This window comes from Tasmannia lanceolata, unplaced genomic scaffold (genome assembly GCF_043159265.1).
Source record: "Tasmannia lanceolata isolate RefF3 unplaced genomic scaffold, GAP_Taslan_0.1 ptg000013l, whole genome shotgun sequence".
NCBI classification, from domain to species: domain Eukaryota; kingdom Viridiplantae; phylum Streptophyta; class Magnoliopsida; order Canellales; family Winteraceae; genus Tasmannia; species Tasmannia lanceolata.
The window spans coordinates 41,789,618-41,811,191 of NW_027518690.1; the positions used below are offsets into that span (position 1 = coordinate 41,789,618).

Below are 21,574 nucleotides of genomic sequence, written 5' to 3' on the forward strand. Positions count from 1 at the left end.
GGAGTTTCTCTCTCTCTCTGCCTTTTTTTTAACGGTCGGGCATCATATAATTTCTCTTGTTAAAGATGCTCATGTATATTGTCTTTTAGGGGCTGTTTGGATACGCGGATTTTAGAATGCAGATTTTAGTTTGAAAATAGTGTAAGAGAGGGTTAATGATCAAGATGTTGTATGATGTGCTGATAGTGTTTCTTGGATTTTAATTAAGCAATTCCGGGTTTAGAAATCTCTCCCGCATCCTAAGATTTCTAAAACGTGGAAACATGGGATGATCTGGTACTCCCTTGCTGACGGAAAGAAGGGCGAGAAATAAAAAAACGACGGCTGGTCCGCTTCTTCTCTTGTCTTTCATCTATAATTTTGAAGAAATTCTAGATCCTAAAGTCCGCGCATATTTAAATGGCTTGTAAGAGCTTTTTGGGAAATGTAACGACCTTTTAACAGCTCTTTAAATATTAAAAGACAAGAATAATGAGCGTCTATTACAAAACATGGTTGTGCTTAAATCATTTCCCTTTTAGGAATGGAATTTATAGGTTTGGAAAGGAAAAACTTTTTCAAAAACTTCCTGATTTTCAACTGTATGTCACATGTGGCAACTCCTAAATGGGATAACAAGTATGTCTTTATATTTGGAGGGACCTTCAATTTGCAAAGATAGCCTCTAAATAAACCACAACCATATCACGTTTCCTCTAAATCATGGAAAGGAAAAAATTTCCAAAGAGAAACTCTTTCCCCATAAATAACTTTCTTGCAATCCAAATAGGAATCGAAGTGGCGTGGCATGCTACTAGGCATGAGCCGCATGACTAAAGGACGGCCTAGTGCATGAGGCACCCGCTATTGCGGGGTCTGAGGAGGGCTAGATGTACGCAGCCTTACCCCTGCTTTGCAGAGAGGCTGTTTCCGTGACTCGAACCCATAACCACCAGGTCACAAATGGAGCAACCTTACCATTGCGCCAAGGCTCGTCCTCTGCTAGTAGGCATGACTGTGAGTCATTATTTCTCTCTCTATTTTCCAGATTCCAGCGGCACAATAGTCAACAATCTAGTGAAATCTAAGCCCCTTATTGTTCTTTCTCTCATCTTATAATCCTTAATCTCTTCTACAACTCAACCTCAATCGTCAATTACGCCTTCACCGGCTTCGATCATTCGAACATCATCATCTACGGGTGACACTATTCTCTAATCCAATTTCCCAACTCTCATCAACAATTTTCAGGTATTCTGTTGCCTAATCTAATATTTGAGGAGTTGAAAGCAACAACACCACACAAAACTTGAAGTCTCCACTTTAGCCTTGAATCAGGATGCACGCAATAGAGATATAAATGGATGGAAATATAGATTCCCATTTCTTTAATTTGCTTTTTCTCTTGATTTAAGAGGAAAGTCAAACAGCACAAAGTGGGTTGCATTTGGAAATTTTCAGGCCAACAAGGACTGGAATGTGAATAGCAAATTTCTAGCTAACAGTGCTTGGAAATGAAAACTGTGTCCTACTTAGATTTTCCTTTTTTGTGTGACCAAACGTACATATCATACTCATGGCCACGTGTATGAGGGGTCCATAATACCGCTGGCCATCACGCAATTGGATGATTCTGGACCCTTGATCACGGATGATGGAAAATGTCCTTAAATATGCCTTTTGTGGATAGAGATATTTCATTGGATTTTTGTGAAAAAAGGGAGGTGACATCAGCATTACTTTGGAAGTCTCCCATGTAATTTTCTAGGAAATTGTGCTCTTTCTTCCTCTCTCTTCACTCATAATGACACTCTCGTCTAATAAATGCTTGTCCCTTCCTTGTCTCCTCCCTTTTTCTACAAAAATCCAATGGAATTTTTTTTTACTAGCAACCAAACAAAGCAGCAGTTGATTTTTGCACACCTCAATGCAAATGAGATATTTGTTTGGCATTAGACTTGGACCCATTAGGTCACCCGGTGATGGACTATCAGATCAGTAGTCCCGCTCACCAAGCACATATGCTACATATGCATTGAATATGGCTCGTTTGCTAGTTGATCTCTTTTGCAGAGTCCCTTGTAAATTGCTTAAAATACACCTTAGTCTTGGTTGAATGGTGCCTATTAGGACCAACCTCCCCACTATATTAGCCTACTTTCTCCCATAAGACTACAGTTTAGGGTGGCAGCGGCTTAGGAGATGCAAAACATAATGGTTTGAGTAAAGCTATTAGCAAGCCCCGTATTGATATGTTATATCTTGTGTTTCCTGAGCAGATGAATGGCTTCCATCTTCTTCCTAAATTACCTATTGACATTTCACACATAGATCCCCTCTGGATTCTCAGCAGCTAGTTGGCTTCAATTTCATCCTCCTTATGGCATAGAGGGTGACGGGCTGCGGTTTGGAGTTAAAACACTTGAAAAAAAGAAATTGTTGTACATACCCATCTTGGACGCATCACAGTGCATCTAGAAGGGAAGCTCGAAAATCAGGAAGGACAAGCACAGGTATCGAACACAACTTGCGCTATATCTCAAGGGAGCGAGCGGTACATTCACTGGAATGAGCAGTAGTAGGATCTTGGAAAAGCTCAGCTCACGTCCGAACAGCCGCCCCTACTAATCAAAGGCTTCTTTAAAGGAAGCCCATCGCTACACTCGATAACACACTCACTAAACGAAATACAGCACGCATATAAAGTACACTCATGCATACGGGACTATAGGCACCTCGTAGTCTTGATAGCTCCCTATGAATGCTATGTATGGATCAATCAGCTGAGACCACATGATGAGAAGCAAAGCAGTTTATCTGAGAGAGAGAAATATAGAGAATCAAATTGGGAACCAGGATGAAGACCTCATCAGCCCGAGACTGAAGGGAGGCGAGTCTCACATCGAAACAGGATTACGTTCCATATTATGAATGGCATGCTTTAGAGTCCTGCACTTTTTCTGTGGAATGTCTCGCCCCTTGATGATATGATCATAACTCATTCTGACTACATCCCCTTTGTGGGTCTGGTGGGGCTCCACACTCCAGAATAGTAAGATGTCCTGCCTCTAATAGCTGTTTCAAGATCGAGCTTAGAGAGATTTCCAAAGGAGAAAAACAAACATACATGGAGCACATTTGCTGCTATGGAGATTGTGATGGGGACTGCTGTTGAATACTTAATGCCAATGGAAGTTGCAGTCTTACTGAGTTCGAAGAAGTTTACATTCTGCAATGCTGACGCCAAACATCCGCAACTGATTAGTACTAACTTCTAGGAGAAATAAGACCATACAAACTCATAATTACAAACCCAGATAACATTCAGCTGCTCTGCACCTTCCAGTCGGCCTTTCCAGAGTGAGCACCTAAAATGGAAATGCATTATATCAATGAACTGGTCTGCTACAGTACAATATTTAGCACGTTTAGAGATGAATTCTGTTCGTAGAAATGTTGATGGAACTAAAAATATGTTTACCCCATTTTACTTCTTGGGTGTGACTTCAAGCTTCGTGCGAAATCCTCCAGAATGCCTGTGGGATCATTTGGCTTAGATACTAACTCTTAAAGACATGTTGGCTCCATGAAAACATTCTTTGGATCATTTCATACATCCTCAGAAATAGCAATCCCCTGACCTATCATCTCACCAGCAAAAATGCAGAAACTTGAAGTAGCTAGATTGTTAATGGCAGTCCAGCTAAATATTGACAAGTTTATCAAAAAGGACAAAGTTGGAACCGTTAAATTCAGATCTAAAATTGCATTCTTGTCCAGCCTGATCATCACAGGCATGATTGGAAGTTTTTTTTTTTTTTGGTACTTAGTATTAGATTATGAAGCCAATTGCTTATCTGTGGAAAGAAGAATATGGAAACAGTAGGGTTATCGGGAACTGAAATTTACCATTCAAAAAAAGCAGGAACAGAAATCCACGCCAAGGCAAAAGGATGAGAGATCACAATCCTGGAAAAAATAACAAATAAAGATGAGATAAATGATTCAAGCAAGACTGGCTGAGCATGCTGAACTTTGAGGTTCGAACACTTAAACAGAGAGAACTCCCTACAAATTAAAATCATGTAAAATGTCAAGGACTATATAGGAGGTGCTTATTAATCAATGTCTTTAGTGCTGCAGGGCCAATAACAGACGTTCCATTAGCCAAATCTTACACAGCATAGGCAATTCAGTTGGACCTGTTTACTGTCATGGATAAGGTCATAGCTCGGCAATCTTAAAAAATATCCCAGAATTTTTTCAAGCACATGAATATGAGGGGGTCTAGACTCACAAGTCACAAGAGCCCTTGCAAAAAAGAGAGCAAAGGGTGCCCACATTGGTCAAATACTATTTAAGATGGCACAAAATTTTAAGATCATAAATGTCTCTAGTGGAATTTGACAGATAGGGGCACCCTTTGCTCCTTTTTTGCAAGGGCGCCTGTGAATCTAGCATTCGGCATTCCTCCTTGAATATAAAGGAAAAAAAAAGACAAAATAATGTCATCTCATGATAACTTTTGAGATTGTTAATATTATTTTTATTTTTATATTAATTTTTTAAAGATTCTCATATTATGTTTATTGCATACTGATAACAATGCACAGCAGAATATTTAACAATCTATAAATGATTAGTTGCAGATCTAAAACATAATAACCTGGAATTCTTTTCAAGATCTTTAACATGAAGGAAAAAAGATACAAAAAATCTCATCTCATGATAACTTTCAGATTGTTCATATTATGTTTATTGAATACTAATAATATTGCACGGTAGAATATTTAACAATCTACACATGGTTAGCTGCAGCCAAGGGAATATTTTTCTCTCCACGCAACAACATTTCATTGTCCAAGCCTCCAAGGATTAGCTGGGTGGCTAGCATCTCAACCAGATAGTGGATTAAGAAAAAGAGAGATTTTATTATATTGCCTTAGTTTTTTATGCAATTTACAGATTTTATATGAGGAATTTATATGGTCTACATGCATACTTTTCCAAAGAAAATGACTGAGGGTAAAAGTACAATTGGGTTAGTGACCCAAAACATCTATCTACTAGGCCATACAATGGATGACTCAGAGACCAAAAATCGATCGCATTAGACAGTCCTAACCCTCCAGTTTTAAGAGATTTTTGATACCATCCATTTTATACCCTACAATATAATGGTTAGGATCACCTACTGGAGAAGATTTGGGGGCATGACCTCTATAATAGGGACCTATATATAAATGATTTGGACAATTGAAAATGTGGCCCCGACCAGTACTTTTACCTTCCCTTGCTTTTCTTTGGAAAAATAGGGCCAGAAACCGTGAAATTCCTCACCTCATGTATTGATATATACCTCAAGACATATTTACACATGTTGCATTTTATGGAAATTATATACCCACACGCATTTATATCTAAAGAATATAACTGTATATACAACAAATAGAATTTCAGAGCTGCCGCTTCTTACCCTGATGTCCACATCTGACACTAAACACACATCCTTATCCGAGTCACAAGTCTTCAGCTCCTTGTGCTTAAGGGCAAACTCAAGGGATTCCGTGTTTCAGCTCTTCACTCATGACAGAGAAGCCTGCCATCACAGCAACACAACACTTGCAGCTTCAAAGGTGAAGCATCAAAGCCTCAGTCACATCATTTCCTGCTATGATGGTATGAAATGCTGTAAGACGATATATCAATCTAAAAGCTTACGCCAATTTTAAGGCCAACCTTTGTCTCTGTACTCCCAAACTGAATGAGTGGTCATATATATACATACATATCGCTTCTTTCCTAACCCTTGAATTCCAACAGACTGTCATAAAAACCAGTAACAACCAAAAATTTACCAAATTATTACTGCCTATAGAATCTCCAACTCAAATATTTTCTTTCTTTTCAATCTTGAATTAAAATGCTCTGTCATCAGCTTGTGAATCCCAAATGAGCGACGTCCAAGTGAATGACGGAATAAATAAGTTCCCCCAAGTATCAGCAATGCAACATTAACATAAGAAACCGATCTGCCTATAAATGAGAATGAGTAATGATACACATCTTGTTTTCTGCATAAATATTTAATCTTCTTGTCTCATGAATAAAAAGAGACAGCTACAATAAACCCATCCCTTTTCTGTATAAATATTTAATTTTCTTGTCTCATGTACAAAAAGAGACAACTACAAAGTACAATAAACCAATCCCTGAAACTAGCTGTATCAACTTCAGTATACCTTTGGGCAGAGAGCAGGGCTCTGAGCATGGATAACCGCCACTGCTATCGAGAAAGATTGCAAAGCTGACAGACTTGATTGGAAGTAAACAATATGCAGGCCTTCATGTATATTCACCATTTTCAGGGTGGGTACATATTCCTTTGAACCCTGCAAATTTCAAGTTGCTCAACAATCAACTTAGAGATACTTTTGTATGTGTGTGTGTGTGCGCGTGCGCCCGCGCGCTCGCACGTGTGTGTTTGGGGCGAGGGGTGTGAAAGTTATAATTTATGCAATAATTAACTGGAATTTAGGCAAAAAATTATTCCTAAATTTAATTTAATCAAACCAGACAGTTATATTTGCAACGACCTAAATGATAAATCCCATAACCTGAATAAGTGGCGAGAATTCAAGTAGGATTGTTTTAGGAAAACCGCTCAAAAAAAAAAAGCACGACAAAGGCTAAATCTATGAGGAAAGATTGACAAGAAAATGAAACCTATTAGTAAAGGTCAGGGTTTTCGTATGTCCCCAGAAGACAAAATAACAAATAGGTTTCAGTCCGTTAACCTGGCTGGACAGACTGGTACAAACAAAAAAAAAAGAAAAAAACTAATGGTTGCAGAAAAATAATCAGGTCATTCAAAGCAACAAAGATAATAATCATTTGTTCAAAACTGAAACATCATAGTTTCACTGATATTTGACATACTATCTGATCTGAGAAGATGGCATCACAACATGACCTCAAAAAACTGTGAGTTCATTTTCATATAAAATATGAAGATAATTTACAAGAACTACCATTCAAATAATAATAATAATAATAATAATCTACAGGAACTATATGGTCATTCTCCATCTCATAAAATATTAAAAAAAAAAAATTCTCCATACAGCATATTCTACTTATACAAGATATTTTTTGTAGATTCCCCTAATAACAGTCATCAGTTTTCATGCCCACAGGTCAAATAAAACTGCTAGAAAGAAATGAGAGACAAACCTCTAGGAATAGAGAAAATGAGTTGCAGTCTTCTTGTACACCATCTTGAGGCAAGATTTTGGGATTGCTTGAGCTGTTGTTGAGAACCGTGAGAGGGCAGCCACTATCCCACCCACCACAGTCACACTGTCCACCCAACCTCCACCTCTCAGTAAGACTTGACGGGCCTCCATTTTTGGTTTTTGGGCCACCATGAAAGCCTGCTGGGATGAGAACATTAACACACCTAACAGACTCGCTTTTGTTTCGCAAACAACTTTCGCCACAATTTTCAGGATAAGTATCATGACGCTCAGTGGTGACTTTTTCAAGAAATTTCAAGCCCCAACCTCCAACTGATACATCCTGACTGTTTCCATGGTGAAAATCTTTCACCACGATGGCTGCCAGCTCAAGGTTGGTTGGGAGATGATATTTGAGGATCTTCTCTTTATCCAATTTATCAAGCTTACCCAAGATATTTAAACAGGGTTTCTGAGAAAAATCCTCAAACTTGAAGCCTGGATCACCAAATTGTGGGGTAGATTTGTGCTTAGCTGAATAGTTTCGCCTAAAGATATCCACCACCTTCTTTGGGAACCCCTTATTTTTCCTAGAAGTAGGAGTGGAACTTTGCATATCCCCAACATGGTATTCATTACCAAACAAGATGAACTCAGTTTCCATGAGTTTTAAACTGTTTGAATTGAGAGTTAGAGAACTTGATACCTTCATTTTACCAACAAGATCTGACAAACAATTACCACCACTCCCTCGTTCTTTTTTACAATCAGTTCTTGAATGGAAGAAGTACATATAGTCCGGGGCCTTAGCACTCGAAGACTCTACCTTCCATGGGTTGGCTACATATACCTCCCCTTGATCATCCACAGAAAAGACAAAATTGGGGATTCCATTCTTCCAAGTACAGCGAAGCAATCCCTTTGAAGGAGCAGTGCAACTGGATGAAGTGGACTGACTTGATGATGTTGAGTTTGTACTTGAACAAGAAAAAAGAGTTTTATCTGAAGCGTCGGATTCGTATCTTTGTTTTCCTGGAGTCATAGTAACCACCACTGGCTTCTGCGGCGAAGAAATACATATCCTAGAGGGGGAGTTAACTAACTCAGAGAATTTTGAATCATTAAGACCAACTGACATCGCTCTTTTTAAACTTTTTTTAGTATCCACAGCACCTAAATGACAAGATAATGGGCTACCCAACAGACGCCTTTTGTCATTCCTTTCGATTGTATTGGAAATCCAGTGTCCAACAGGACTAATAATCACACGCGCTGGACCAGTTGCCGACATACATCCAGTGACAAATTTGCCCAAATCATTCGTACTTTGTGTTCTCCTTCTACGGGCTTTCAAGCTGTCAAAAAGAAACTCCCTCTTTAATGGCATGGCATTCACAGGAATATTGACCAGGGATGTGGTTCTACAAATTAGGCTAAGAGAGCTAGATGCTCTAACTTCTGCCAAATCCAAGCATCCTTGCGCAGGACACTCATGGAGACTTACAAGACTCAAATACGTTGGGATCCTAAGTTCTCTACCACACTGATTTGGAACAAATGATTCCTCACTGCAACTTCGATGAGTACTACATTGCATGATATCTGAGGTTAATGGTTGCTCTTGTCTTACACTCTCTAGGACCCTGGGGAGTTTTGGCACAGAAAAGACAAAGCCATTGTAGTCTCCTAATTCTATGTCCTTGACAATGCTAAGTGTTAAATCTTCCTTGTTTGGGAGATCTTCTTTCACGCCCACAGCTTTCTTTTCCATCTCCATGTTCCCACTGAGTAAGGCACATTTAATAGCAGTTTGCAAATGCTAAACACTGCCACCTTCGGCCAAATCACATATTGAATCTGAACAATTAATGAAAAGTTAGAATCCACTCACAATAATTAAAAAAGAAGAAGAAGACGACGACGAAGAAGAAGAAGAAGAAGAAGAAGAAGAAGAAGAAGTCACACATCTCATAAGTCGAGAAACATAAATACTGCATTTCAAAATTCAATAAAGTTCACTAGCAAGAAGCAAACATAACACGAGGAACTCATAGAAGATCGTCAATGAGGAATGTGGAGAGCGATTGTTAACTAAGAATAAACAACCACGAGTTGACCTTTCTGCTCAAAAGTAACTCTGTAACAAAATGAGAATCAAAAGCACTAGCAAGGACCAACAATCCACCAGCATAGAAACTCAAATAGCAACTCCACCAAAAGTCAGTACAGTGAAAACTACGATGAATATCAATGCAGTACTACACTGCATAAATACAATTGCTCAATGCCTCAGTCATCCAAAGCCGTCAACCATATCACTGGTGTTCCTATTTGAGATTATTGTCATTTGTAATTATTAATTATCCAATAGTTATATAGGCAGTTGGTGCTCATCGTGTTGAACAGCTTTAGAATCATATAATTACCAATGCTACCATTTTAAAAAATCATATAATTACCAAACGATTTTGGTTTAAGACCATTCATTGCCCTAGAAACATTTGTATTTGCTGATGCTGTTCAAAATAAACTGGTCAATCATAAAACATTTACAAGCTGGATAGATGTGATGAAGGATAATTGTAATATATGCACACGAGTACAAGAATTAGAAACAGATTTGATAGACCTCAGTCTCCAATGTTAACATTAACCCAGTAACTTCTTTTCTTAAAAAAAAGGTTCATTTATAACCTAGTACAACAGGAGTTAACAGAAGTTCAAACAGAGAAAAAAAGAGGGGGATGAAGAATAGCACTCTAGAAGATAACAAGAAACCGTCAGCAGCTTACTTGTTCTTAGTGTTTTCACACCAAGATGAAAGGGGATGCAAAGAGGTTGATGAGTCAAAAATTCATTGTCCAAAATCTTGCTTATCCACTCCAAAGCTTGCTGCGTCGGCTCAGTCTGGTCAGGGAAGGCTCTGATTTTATATCGCTTGGGTTATTTTTACCTAAACACTGTTTTGAATTTACTTGGACAAATCAAATGAAAATTTTCAAAGAGTCCCAAGTTTTTAAACATTATTGAGTCCCAAGATTCTATGGAACCTGCTTTTGCTAGCTACCCTCTGGGTTCTATGAAAGGAGAGAAACATGCGCACCTTAAATAATGTCATCAAAGCCCACTCTCCCTGTATCCGAAAGATCATATCTCATGTGATTTTCTGGGCGAAGATCTTGCCGTGTTTTCATTTCATCTCTTCCATGGATCCCAAGCGGTGTTGGAAAGAGATTTGCATTAGTGCGGAGAGAAGGGCAACCCCAGCACCCCTTGGCACTGGTATGGTGAAACTCAATTTTGACGGCTTAAGTCTTGGGAATCCAGTCTCGGCCGGTATAGGAAGGCGTCCTTAGAGACAAGTATATCCATACTAAGTGGTCTTTCTCTGACCCGATTGGAATGAAGGACTAATTAAGTTAAGGTCAGCAAGGCGCTGCAGGGGAACAGTTTAGTAGAAAGAGATGATTTGTCCCTGTTGATAGTAGAAGGGTACTCCCTCAACGTCATTAGGTGGCTTCAGGAAGAACTCACTATCCTTGGAGATTTACGAATTTTATAGAGGAGATCCATGACAGGAATGATGGTTCCTTGGTTCTTTTTCAATTTCCATTAAAGAAAATAAAAACTACCAAACAAGGATAGATCAATTTCCCTGCTTTTACCTTCTATAATCGAAAGATTATAGCTTTCGATTATAGAGAATATTATGCAAAAAACAAGACATAGAATTTGAAATAATTAACTACTCAAGTAGACTGTCCCCCTTTCGATTATAAGGGGGGCGAATGCGTACTGCAGGGGTGGTGAAAATATCATCTCCCTATAGAAATTAACTAAACAAAAAGAAAAACAACAATCATTGAGTACAAAATCCAACTTTATCAAACAAAAACCTAATTAAATCCAACAAAAGTTAAATTACAAAATAAAAATAAAAATGTATAGTTCAATTTCCTCACCTCAATAACCAAATCCAGCAAAGAAAACCACTAACAATCTCTGATTCTCTTACAAAACCTTCTTCTGTAACCCTAAATAGTTTCCCGATTCTCTTCACCTCAAAGAAAGAATAGTAAGAGCCAAAAGAGAGCGCACGTTTATGCTAGGAAGAGGGAAAATGTTAACGGTTCTTCTAATGTGCGCCTGTGGATATATAAAGACCTTTGAATCTCAAGCACATTTTTGAGAGAGAGGGAAAGAAAAGTGTCGCGTAAAGAGGAAAGGAAAAGCGATCGTCAGCCACGTGGAGGAGGTTTCTCTACCCAACTCCAAATCACGATCGACAAAAATGACGCTCTCCCACTTCTCCAAGAAAACGCGGATTTTGGGGTGGTGGGGAGAGAAGTGGGGCCCTCCATTTCTTCTATCATTGTCCTCGTATAGTCCCGTATTTTTTAAAAAATTGTATGGACCACACTATAGGATGATCCAAACCGTCCATGTGATGGGCCCAAAAAAATCATTTCTATAGACTGATCCTAACCCTCCGATCTATAGAGGATCATCCTGTGGAAATGATTATTGTGGAAACCTCTATGGATCGGAGGGCTAGGATCATCCTGTGGAAATGATATACGTGGAACAACTTATTTTCCGTTGTATTCCATCACATGGACGGTTTGGATCATCCTATGAATTGGTCCTTTTTGAAAAATACGGGACTCTTTCTAAGTTGAAAATAAAGTTTACCAACGGTCCAATACCAACATCATCATCCTTGACGAATGAATCCCACCACTAGAGGGTTTGCTAGGGACCATCGCAAAAGGCATTTCACGGACATGCTGTTGCATTAGAGAGCGGCCACATCGGATGACTCAGGTCCTAACAAATCCCAGTTTATCAATCTCGCGAGTAAATGAAAAAAATGCTAATTTTTCATTCATCCTCCCTAGTGCCCAAATGGCATTCGGGTGATGAAATAAGAAAATGCCAAAGAGAAGGATGTTAGCTCTTTACTAATAGCCAGCTGTTGGACCCCGCAAAAATGGTGGACGTGATCGAATCTATTAATAATTAGGAAATTTTGCCAATTAGTCCCTCCTATGCAAAATTATTGCTCAACGATCCATAAGAATTTCATTTGAGGAATGATAGAATCAAGGGCGCCTTTGCAGAAAATTTAGCTTCAGGGGTGCTCTTATTGGTTGATTTCTACAATGCTAGGTTCCACTTTTTTAGGCATTGACTTGGCAGAAATTAACCAATAGGGGCGCCCCCGAAGTTGATTTTTGCAAGGGCGACGGTCATTCTATCATTCCTCAGTTCATATTTGCCATTACTTTTAGGAAATAATTGATGTGACATCCCAAGGCCAAACTCCCGTTTGAAAGTTTGAAAATTTGAAACTGACAAAATTACCCATCTCTCTCTCTCTCTCTCTAGGCTCACTTATGCCTTGGTGGTGATCAATACCTTGATTGTGTGATCATAAGCCGATAGACATACATAGGGCCACTCAGATGCCATGGACAACACCTTGATTGGATGATGATAAGCCCATTATCCATCGAGCCTCATTTTGGTGTCCTCCAAGAAAAAGCTAAACCATTGGTTTTTAAACTTACACATGGGATTGCCATTTGAGATGGAGCCAAAGACTAATTAACAAACATTCCCATTGAGACCCAAAAAATTGCCAGAACTAGAACAGGCCCTTACTAATAGGGGGCGCCAATTTGATCGCTTATACAGACCTTGAATCCCTCCTAGAATCATTTGTTACTTTAATTTATTCCTTGCCGTTTATTTTCTTCCTTGCCTATTATCTAATAGAATTCGATTCTATTAGGTACAATAGAATAAAAAACTATTGATTCCGAGTAACTCCTCAACCCGGAGTTCCACCGGAGGAAGCAGGAGCTGCTGTAGCTGCCGAATCTTCTACTGGTACATGGACAACTGTGTGGACCGATGGACTTACCAGCCTTGATCGGATCGTACGGATTTTATGAAACCATGTGCTACGAGGGGAGCTATTGTGAAGCCTAGAGAGGCGGCAGCTTTCAGTCGGCAGCGGTAGACTTTGAATTTACCCAGAGCGGGAATAAGCGGTAGTGAAAGGTAACCTAGAATATGGCGCCCTTGTGGCAATCTATTTGATTGTATCGAAAGGCCCAATGAATTGGAATTTTCTCTTTCTTAGCGCTCCGCCCCGCGGAGAACTCTGGTTGCGCTTTGGTTGGCTTTTCACCATTCGTAAGGAAGTGGCTTTCTCATTTGATAAAGCTTTCGTGATTATAAAAAAAGGTCAATATCTCTTTAAGCTTAAATGCTCTCAGGTGGTCAGCATTGGTTAAATCAATGAAAGATTCCAATACAGAGAAGAAAGTGACCGAGATTCATGGAACAACCACCCCTCCAAAATTCAATTTCAAAACCTGAGCTCAACATGGAGTGGCCCACAGACTATCTTTCAAAACCATAAAGTCTATGTTTCCCACGAGAAATAGTGAGAAGAACGTGTGGAACAGTACTTGGCTGCCTAACTACCTCAAACCAATCACATGCTGACACCTCATTAATTGTTTAGAATAAAAAAATAAGTCTTACTTAAAATCCTAAGTGGGTCCCACTCTCTCTTTTCACTCTGATGAAGTGTCAGCATGTGATTGGATGAGCCAGGAAGTTCCTACCTCACGTTAGGCAGCCAAGTATCGACAGTCTAGCAAAAGTAAATTGGCACGAGAAGTGCCACATTATATGCATTATAAAATAAATAAGACAAATTCCACTACAATGTAAGCTCTTTTTTCTTGCAAAAGGGGGCAACAAATTGATGTGGGAAATTGCTTAGACATCCCCTGATTGTAGAAATCATGGTGGGAAATTGCTTAGACATCCCCTAATTGTAGAAATCATGGTGGGAAATTGCTTAGACATCCCTTAATTGTAGAAATCATGTGGCATTTTCTGCACTTATATTTTAATAAAGTCAAAGATCACTTTTGCTTTTGTTGATTACTTTTTAGAGAAAAGGGTTGTGAAAATCAACATATCAAATTTATAAAGAAAGAATTTCCCCATTTTCAGAGAGAGACCCATTATTTATGGAGAACACTTAGGCAAAAATCAATTTCACAATCAATGGGAAAAGGGTAATTTTTTGGACCAGCATCGTGACATGAATGTAAAATCAAGACTGTTCTTGTAGAAAGTGATCCATATAGCCTTGGCCTTGTCTTCAGCAGATATCCATGTGAAACAACCTCGTAGAGTGTTTTCTCATATGCTGCGACTAAGTGCATCGATTAAAGTCTAACAGAAACATCGTATTTTTAATATCAGCAATTCGCGGGAAATTAAATGAATGAGCTTATTTCAGGGTTAGGGTATGTTGGAATAGTGATATAAAATCACTTGGTAATATTTTCTTTTGGAGAGGCATTCTTGGAATGTGTTTATTATGCCTACTAAAGAGGGTTTTATCTTTAGTTGGGTCATTCTTCTAAAAATGGATTTTGGGGCTTTTCTCTACAAGGAAAGGGTTTTCTCTTTCCAAGGGTTTTTTCATCTTCTTCCTTTTGCAAGAACTTGATCCAAGGTTATTGGGGTTCCTTTTATGGTGTTTTTGGGTTGTGAAGACATTCTAAAGAGAGAGTTGGGTTTTTGCTTGAGTTGCAAGAAGAGGGTGTTGGTGGGGTTTTCACCATTGTTAGAGAGGTAAGGGTTTTAACCCTTGTTTGTAATTTCTCATTGTTGATAGTGAAGTTTACTTGCCAGATTGCACGTGGAGTAGGCCAAAGTGCCGAACCACGTAAATCTCTTGTGTCTCTTGCTCTCTTGTTTACTTTATTTATTTTCATACACTATTGATTTGCGCACATACTCGTTTTGGCTAATTCTGTGGGTTGCCGGAGGCTATTTGTTGTTGTTTGGTTCGAGTAGTTTCCGATCACCGGATTATTAGCGGCGGGGTCTTGCCGCAACAAGTGGTATCAAAGCATCCGGGTTTTGCACACAAGGTGTTTGTGGAATTGTTTGTGAAAGACAAAGTTTGAGAAGATGGCAAGTCCTCAGTTTGAGGTGGAGAAGTTTGATGGGAAAAAGAATTTTGAGTTGTGGAAGATGAAAAGTCATGACTTGTTGATTCAAAATGGGCAACATAAGGCATTGCTTGGAAAAGATAAGAAACCGGAAGCTATGTCTAGTGATGATTGGGAGGAATTGGACTTGAAGGCAATGTCCACATAGCGGGAGAAAAGACGGCCGCCGGTTTATGGGCAAAGTTAGAAAGCTTGACCAAAGAAAGTCTCTCACCAATCGTATTTTCTTGAAGAGAGAGTTATACTCTTTGAGAATGAAAGAAGGCACAAACATATCCGAGCATTTGAATACGTTCAACAACATCATTTGCCAACTTGAAAGTGTTGGTGTGAAGACGAATGATGAAGATAAGACAGTTACATTGTTGTGTACATTGCCGGATAGTTATGAAAATTTGGTCACAACTTTGAGTTGTTCCAAGGATGATTCTCTTAGCTTGGATGATGTGTGTAGTGCATTGCTTGCCGATGAACTCCGGAGAAAGGTATCATTGGAGAGTTCGGGTCAAGTTGAAAATGAAGCTCTTATGATAAGAGGGAGATCAAGTGAGCGTAGTAGCTCATCAAAAGGGACTTTAAGAAGCAAGTCTCAGTATCGATCAAAATCAAGAGGCCGATATGACAAAGATGGTTGTTGGAATTGTGGAAAGAAAGGTCATCAAAAGAAAGATTGCCGGTACAAGAAAGGTTTCCAAGAGGGTAAAAAGAAGCAAAATGTTGAAGTCAAGAATGAAACCAATCAAGTTGAAGAGTCTACATCCGGATTCATTGAAGATGAAGTGTTCATGGCTAATAGCAATCCCATTTTTTACCAAAATTGGATCCTTGATAGTGGTGCCACTCACCACATGTGTCCTCATAGGTCATGGTTTGCTACATATGAGCCATGTGACGGTGGTTCAGTTTGATGGGGAATAACTCTACAAGCAAGACGGTGGGAGTTGGTACAGTGCGATTAATGATGTTTGATGGGATGATGAGAACACTTGAGAATGTGAGGCATGTGCCGGAATTGAAGAAAAGTTTGATTTCACTTTTGGACTCAGATTCAAGTGGCTACAAATTTACCGGGCAAGATGGAGTCCTTAAAATTTATATGGGTGCCTTAGTTGTTATGAAAGGCATCCGGGTTGAAAACTTGTACAAGTTGCTTGGAAGCACGGTGGTTGATGATGAACACATGGTGGCGGAAAATGATGAATTTCCGGCTCGGTTATGGCATAGACGGTTGGGTCACATGAGTGAAAGGGGCGTGGAAATTTTGATGAAAAAGGGTCTTATCCCTAAGATTAGCATTGGTGAAAAGGAATTTTGTGAGTATTGTGTCTATGGGAAACAACATAGACGGGTTTTCAAGGCATCAAGTCATACAAGTAAAGGTATTCTTGATTACATACATTCCGATGTATGTGGTCCCTTGGAGGCATCTTATGGTGGTGCCAAGTATTTTGTTACTTTCATTGACGATTTCTCAAGGAAAGTATGGGTCACAATGCTTAAGTCCAAGGGTGATGTGTTTATGGCTTTCAAGAACTTCAAGGTCGAGGTGGAGAAGACAACGTGCAAATGCATCAAGGTATTAAGTTGTTATAATTGTTGATTTGTGGAGTCCGTAACATCTGGATTTCTCTTCTTGTAGTGAAATTTGACCATAGTGGAAGTTACCTTGGGATTGCTGGTTCAGACTTAAGGTTAATATTTTCAATAATCCCCAGAGTAGCTTTCATTTTTTTTTCCATTATTGAATATGATCCGACGACTTTTCAATTCTTGCCACACACACTTTCCTCTGATTGTTGCTTGTGATATGAGTAAATAAATAAATAAATTAATAAAACTATAATGCTTTGTGTAGATTGATCAAACTATCTTGGGTCTTGAACCAAGTTTTTCATTACCCTTGGTTCTTTTGGGCCAACCAGTAGCAGTTTCGCCATTCATAAATCATTATATTTAGGGTGATGATATTTTCCCCCCGCTGCCATAGTTGTCAACCCGTGACCCGACTCGTGACTCGATTTCTTAATTTTATGACTCGTGGCTCGACTCGACTTATAACTCGTAAGAGTTTTTGATGAGAGCATAAATTTAGTTGAAAAAAATATAATTATATATCAAAAGATGAAGCATGTAAAAAATATAACCCACTAGCACATAGATAAAGCTTTAAGCCAAAAATATAAATAACTATATGCTTGTAACTTGCATGCACATAAATAATTAAGTTCTGGTTGGAACTTAATCATGGGTGAAAACCCTTCCTTGCTTTATATTTTTATCCGCCCATGATTTATGGTATGGTTGGAAGGAGATTTGTGGTGGTTCAGGTCAAGAGCCCAAGATTGTCCAAGACTGGGAGCCTCCCGCACATGGCTTTTTGAAGCTTAACTTAGATGGGTCTAGCATGGGGAACCTTGGTCTTGCCAGAATTGAGGGAGTCTTGAGGGATGAATTTAGAGCTATGAAATGGGCTTTTGTGGGTCCCATTGGAGTCGTAGACACTAATGAAGCTGAAGTACCGTGCTATCTACCACTCAAAGAGTTGAGTTGAGTGGTAGAAGGAGACTCGCTAAATTTGATAAGGTGGCTTAGTGGCTCTCATTCATTCCCTTGAGCCTTTTTCTTCGATTAGATCCAAGACAGGGTGGGGGATGCATCGATTTCTTTCCATCATGTTAGGCGGTCAGCTAATGGTGTGGCGGACAATTTAGCTAGAGATGGTGTCCTCAGGGAGAGAGTTGAGAGATTTGACTTCGTTCCTCCTTGACCCTTGCAGTGGGGCTTGTTCTTGTCTTTCTTTTTCCTTTTCTTTTTCTATCTTTTTATTTGTATAGACTTCCTCGTCTTTTTTTTACATTTAATGCAATTTGCCTACCATTCAAAAATAATAATTAAGTTCTAAGTTCCAACTTTCAAGTTTTTAACCATCAAAACAAGAAAACCCAGGCCCAGCAACTCGACTTGAGTCGTAAGAGTCTTACTTTTCTTACTCGACTCGCAGCGACTTGTAAGAGTCACCAAACGACTCGTAAGAGTCTTCGACAGAGGTGAGTCGCCCATGTGACTCGACTCGAGAGTTGACTCGTAAGAGTTTGACAACTATGCCCGCTGCATTACGCATACGCCCCCCTTATAACGTGATTTGACGTAAAAAAGCGTTAAAGCTGCCCACTTTTCATGTCAAATCAAGTTATAAGGGGAGCGCATGCGTAATGCCGGGGGGGGGGGGTTGAAAATATCATCTCCCTATATTTATACCCTCAGTATTGGACTTGCACTCACTTGTGTTCATTGTTGCAGAGTTTACCAATACCCTTAGTATTGGACTTGCACTTACTTGTGTTCATTGTTGCAGAGTTTACCAAGTTGGCAGTGTTAAGGTAGAATAGAATTGCATCAAAACATTCCCAGACTTATCAGGAACAGGTCTCTCTCTCTCTCTCTCTCTCTCTCTCTACAGTTGATCATTTTTTTATCTTTAGGGATTTGCTAGCGTCCATCGCAGAAGGCACATTTCGCGGATGGGCTGTTGCATGTGAGAGCAGCCACACAGACTCACATTTCTGCAGATTTTGTCTTCATTCACGAGGTGGCTGCCCTCACATGCAAAAGCCCATCTGCGAAATGCCTTCTGCGATGGACGCTAGCAAATCCCTTATCTTTAGTTACAATCGAACCATATGAGTGGGTTGCTGACAAGCTATGAGTGCCCTGTTTTCTCGTGTAGGAAAAGTGAATTCTGTGAATTTTGGCCCTGATGCAAAATACATGGCAGTAGGGTCAATGGATAGGAACCTTCGCATATTTGGTATGCCAGGTAGTCCCTCAGAAGAATCATAGAAACCTCAAGAGCCCTCTTTTCCTTGGACCCCAGCAATTTTTAACCTCTGATTCTATTACATAGAAAGGGTAAGCCATGTATAAGAACATTGCTAAATTTTGGTTTAACTTTGTAATTTTTTTTTTACTATGACCCCATCGATGCTGTTCATTAATTTGAATTTCCCATTGCAATTTTGATGATCAAGGAATTTTGTGCCTCTTATCAAAGGTGTTATCATCAGTGGAACTGGCAATAGTGTGAGCCCAATCACCAGATGTTTGGAGATGTGGCAGTGTGCCCTAATCATCCTAATTAATTTAACCATAAACCATCCTAAAATTTGTATTAATCTAAACCACGGAAATTAAAAGGAGTTTTTAAATCCGGTATTCATATATTTCCACTTATCTCTATATATGGTAGATTTTTCCTTTGGTGAAATCAAAGTTGCCCATTTGGCACGCTTTGACTCCAATAATCAGCATTGCACACGTACCATATAGGAGGGCTATAATCCCCTGTTTGGTGGAAAATTTCAGAAAGGAAAATAAATCTAAAATTTCCTTTTTGTTTTTTTGGGACATAAGGAAAGATAACTTGAAACAACCCAATATTCAACTTTTACTCAGGACCTTCTAGTTATGATAATATCCCTCTAAATTAAGCATAATCACGTCATTTCTCTCTCTAAATTGCGGAAAGAATTTTTTTTTCCCAAGAAATCCCATGAATTAAATAAATAAGATAAAATCTGCTAGGAAGGGACCCTAGCAAGAGACGAGCAGAATCTTGGAGGAAATATTGTAGCATGTTATCTCACACATCTATCAATTTAGAAATGGGATCAGAAGGGCCAAAACCATGTGGTTGCCTACAAAGATCAACAATCTAAATTAAACAAACCTGTCCCCATGTGGGACACATGACTTAATCTGGACGGTGACTATCGACCTGGTCCATCTCTTATTTATATCAACAACATGAAACACTGACCTATGTATACAATATAACTGAGAAGGTGAAGAGACTCAACCCATTTACACTTGAAATTCCATCACTTGAGATAATTCAATTGTGTTGAATGGCTTTGGAAAAGGTGGTGCTCGAGCAGAGAACTTTCGAGAGATGTGTTGCATGGTTGGCCGAGTTTGTGGATTTGCATTTACGCACGCGAGTGCCATTGACACTACCAGAAAAACTTCATTTCCAACTTGGTCTTCGGGATTTGGGAGCCGTGGGTCCAACACATCCTTAAGCCGTAGATTTTGGCCAACTTCAGATGATGATGATGATGACAAGGAGGAGATGATATCTCCAGGGTGCCTTCCCATTATGACTTCAAGTGTTAAAACCCCAAAGCTATATACATCACATTTCTCTGTCACTCTCATTGTGTAAGCAAGCTCTGCCAACAAAACATTATCATGGCTGAAGTTACTATGTAAAAAAGAATTCCATGAAAAAAGTTTTCCATCGAAAAAAGACTTCCATATTCCCAAGAAAAAGGAGCAAGAATGATTTTTTCCCAAGTAAATGGGGAAATGTTTTTTTTTTTTCTTCTAAATATCGCTTTGTTTCTTTCGCTGTAAAATGGGCGTCAAATAAATTTATGCCCATTTTAAATTCCAAATCAAAACACTAGAAATTAAGGCACTACATAGTCTAATCAAACATTTTAAAAGTTGAAAAATTTACAAAAATCGCCCTCCCTAGACTAGAGTCTCATAGTAAATATCCAAAATTTTGAATAGTTACTACTTACTAGTCACCAGTCATCTGCTCAAAAATGACTTGAAAAGAAAATTTTCCACCAATTTTAAGGTTGTTTTGGTTGTGCAAGAATTAGGCTCGGCTTGTTTTGGATTTTGAGCACCGATTGTCAGACTAAAACTAGTTATTGGACTAAAATATACGTTTAATTTTAAGTCTAATCAATTTTGGACTCACAATCGGCTCTCAAAATCCACAAAAAATATATCATTCCGGGAGGCTGATCATGATTTGGGGTCTGCTCTTGGTGCTGGTGTTTTTGGGTCTGCTGTTAGCTCTGGTGCTGTTTGTTTTTGTGGTAGCTGTTCGAATTTTGGCAATGTTGTGGCTGTTGTTTTCATTTTGCTGAAGCGTTTAGGTTGTTCTCCTTTGTTTGTCTTTGCCGTTTTGTTGGATGGCCTTTGGCTCCCTTTTGATAGTTTGTTTGCCCTTCTTATGATGTGCGAGGGGCTTGCTTTTCTGTTTTCTTGTAGTATCTTTATTGATCTTTCTTAATATATCTGGTCGGGGTCTGCCTAACCCCAGCTTACCTATTTCAAAAAAAAATCCACAAAAAATAGGACCTTAGGATATTGTATCTCTGAGGTGGGGCCAATCACACCAATGCTCTAAAACACTTTGTCCCTAGGTGAGTGAGCCCAATAACACAAAAGCCAAATAAGAAGTAATTTTCTAAACAATTATGCTGGAACAATAAATTAGGAACAATATATGAGGAA

At 39.1% G+C, this 21,574-nt stretch overlaps 1 protein-coding gene across 10 annotated transcripts; it reads right to left on the reverse strand.

Moving 5' to 3' along the window:
• Nucleotides 1–3,150: 3,150 nt before the first annotated feature.
• LOC143890146 (cadherin EGF LAG seven-pass G-type receptor, putative (DUF3527)) lies at nt 3,151–11,466 on the reverse strand. 10 transcript variants are annotated; one of them, XM_077394718.1, is made up of 8 exons: nt 11,177–11,466; nt 7,213–9,071; nt 6,222–6,371; nt 5,719–5,803; nt 5,456–5,578; nt 3,889–3,948; nt 3,461–3,515; nt 3,151–3,347 (listed from the first exon to the last, which is right to left on the reverse strand). In XM_077394718.1, the coding sequence occupies exons 2-5, from the start codon at nt 8,989–8,991 to the stop codon at nt 5,535–5,537; spliced, it is 2,058 nt and encodes a 685-aa protein (XP_077250833.1). In that variant the 5' UTR covers nt 8,992–9,071; nt 11,177–11,466; the 3' UTR covers nt 3,151–3,347; nt 3,461–3,515; nt 3,889–3,948; nt 5,456–5,534. The 10 variants fall into 10 exon arrangements, with proteins under 10 accessions (XP_077250833.1, XP_077250831.1, XP_077250832.1 ...); XM_077394716.1 differs by having other exon boundaries at nt 3,461–3,620; XM_077394717.1 differs by having other exon boundaries at nt 3,151–3,216; nt 3,293–3,347; nt 3,461–3,948.
• Nucleotides 11,467–21,574: the final 10,108 nt, after the last annotated feature.

What these genes read in the sequence shown, in the direction of transcription:
- LOC143890146 (XM_077394718.1), bottom strand. Translation starts at nt 8,991, where the DNA reads ATGGAGATGGAAAAGAAAGCTGTGGGCGTGAAAGAAGATCTCCCAAAC. An exon ending in CATTTTCTCTATTCCTAGAG is followed by an intron (nt 6,372 to 7,212) that starts GTTTGTCTCTCA and finishes TGAAATTTGCAG; the next exon opens with GGTTCAAAGGAATATGTACC. An exon ending in GCCCTGCTCTCTGCCCAAAG is followed by an intron (nt 5,804 to 6,221) that starts GTATACTGAAGT and finishes TTTTTATGACAG; the next exon opens with TCTGTTGGAATTCAAGGGTT.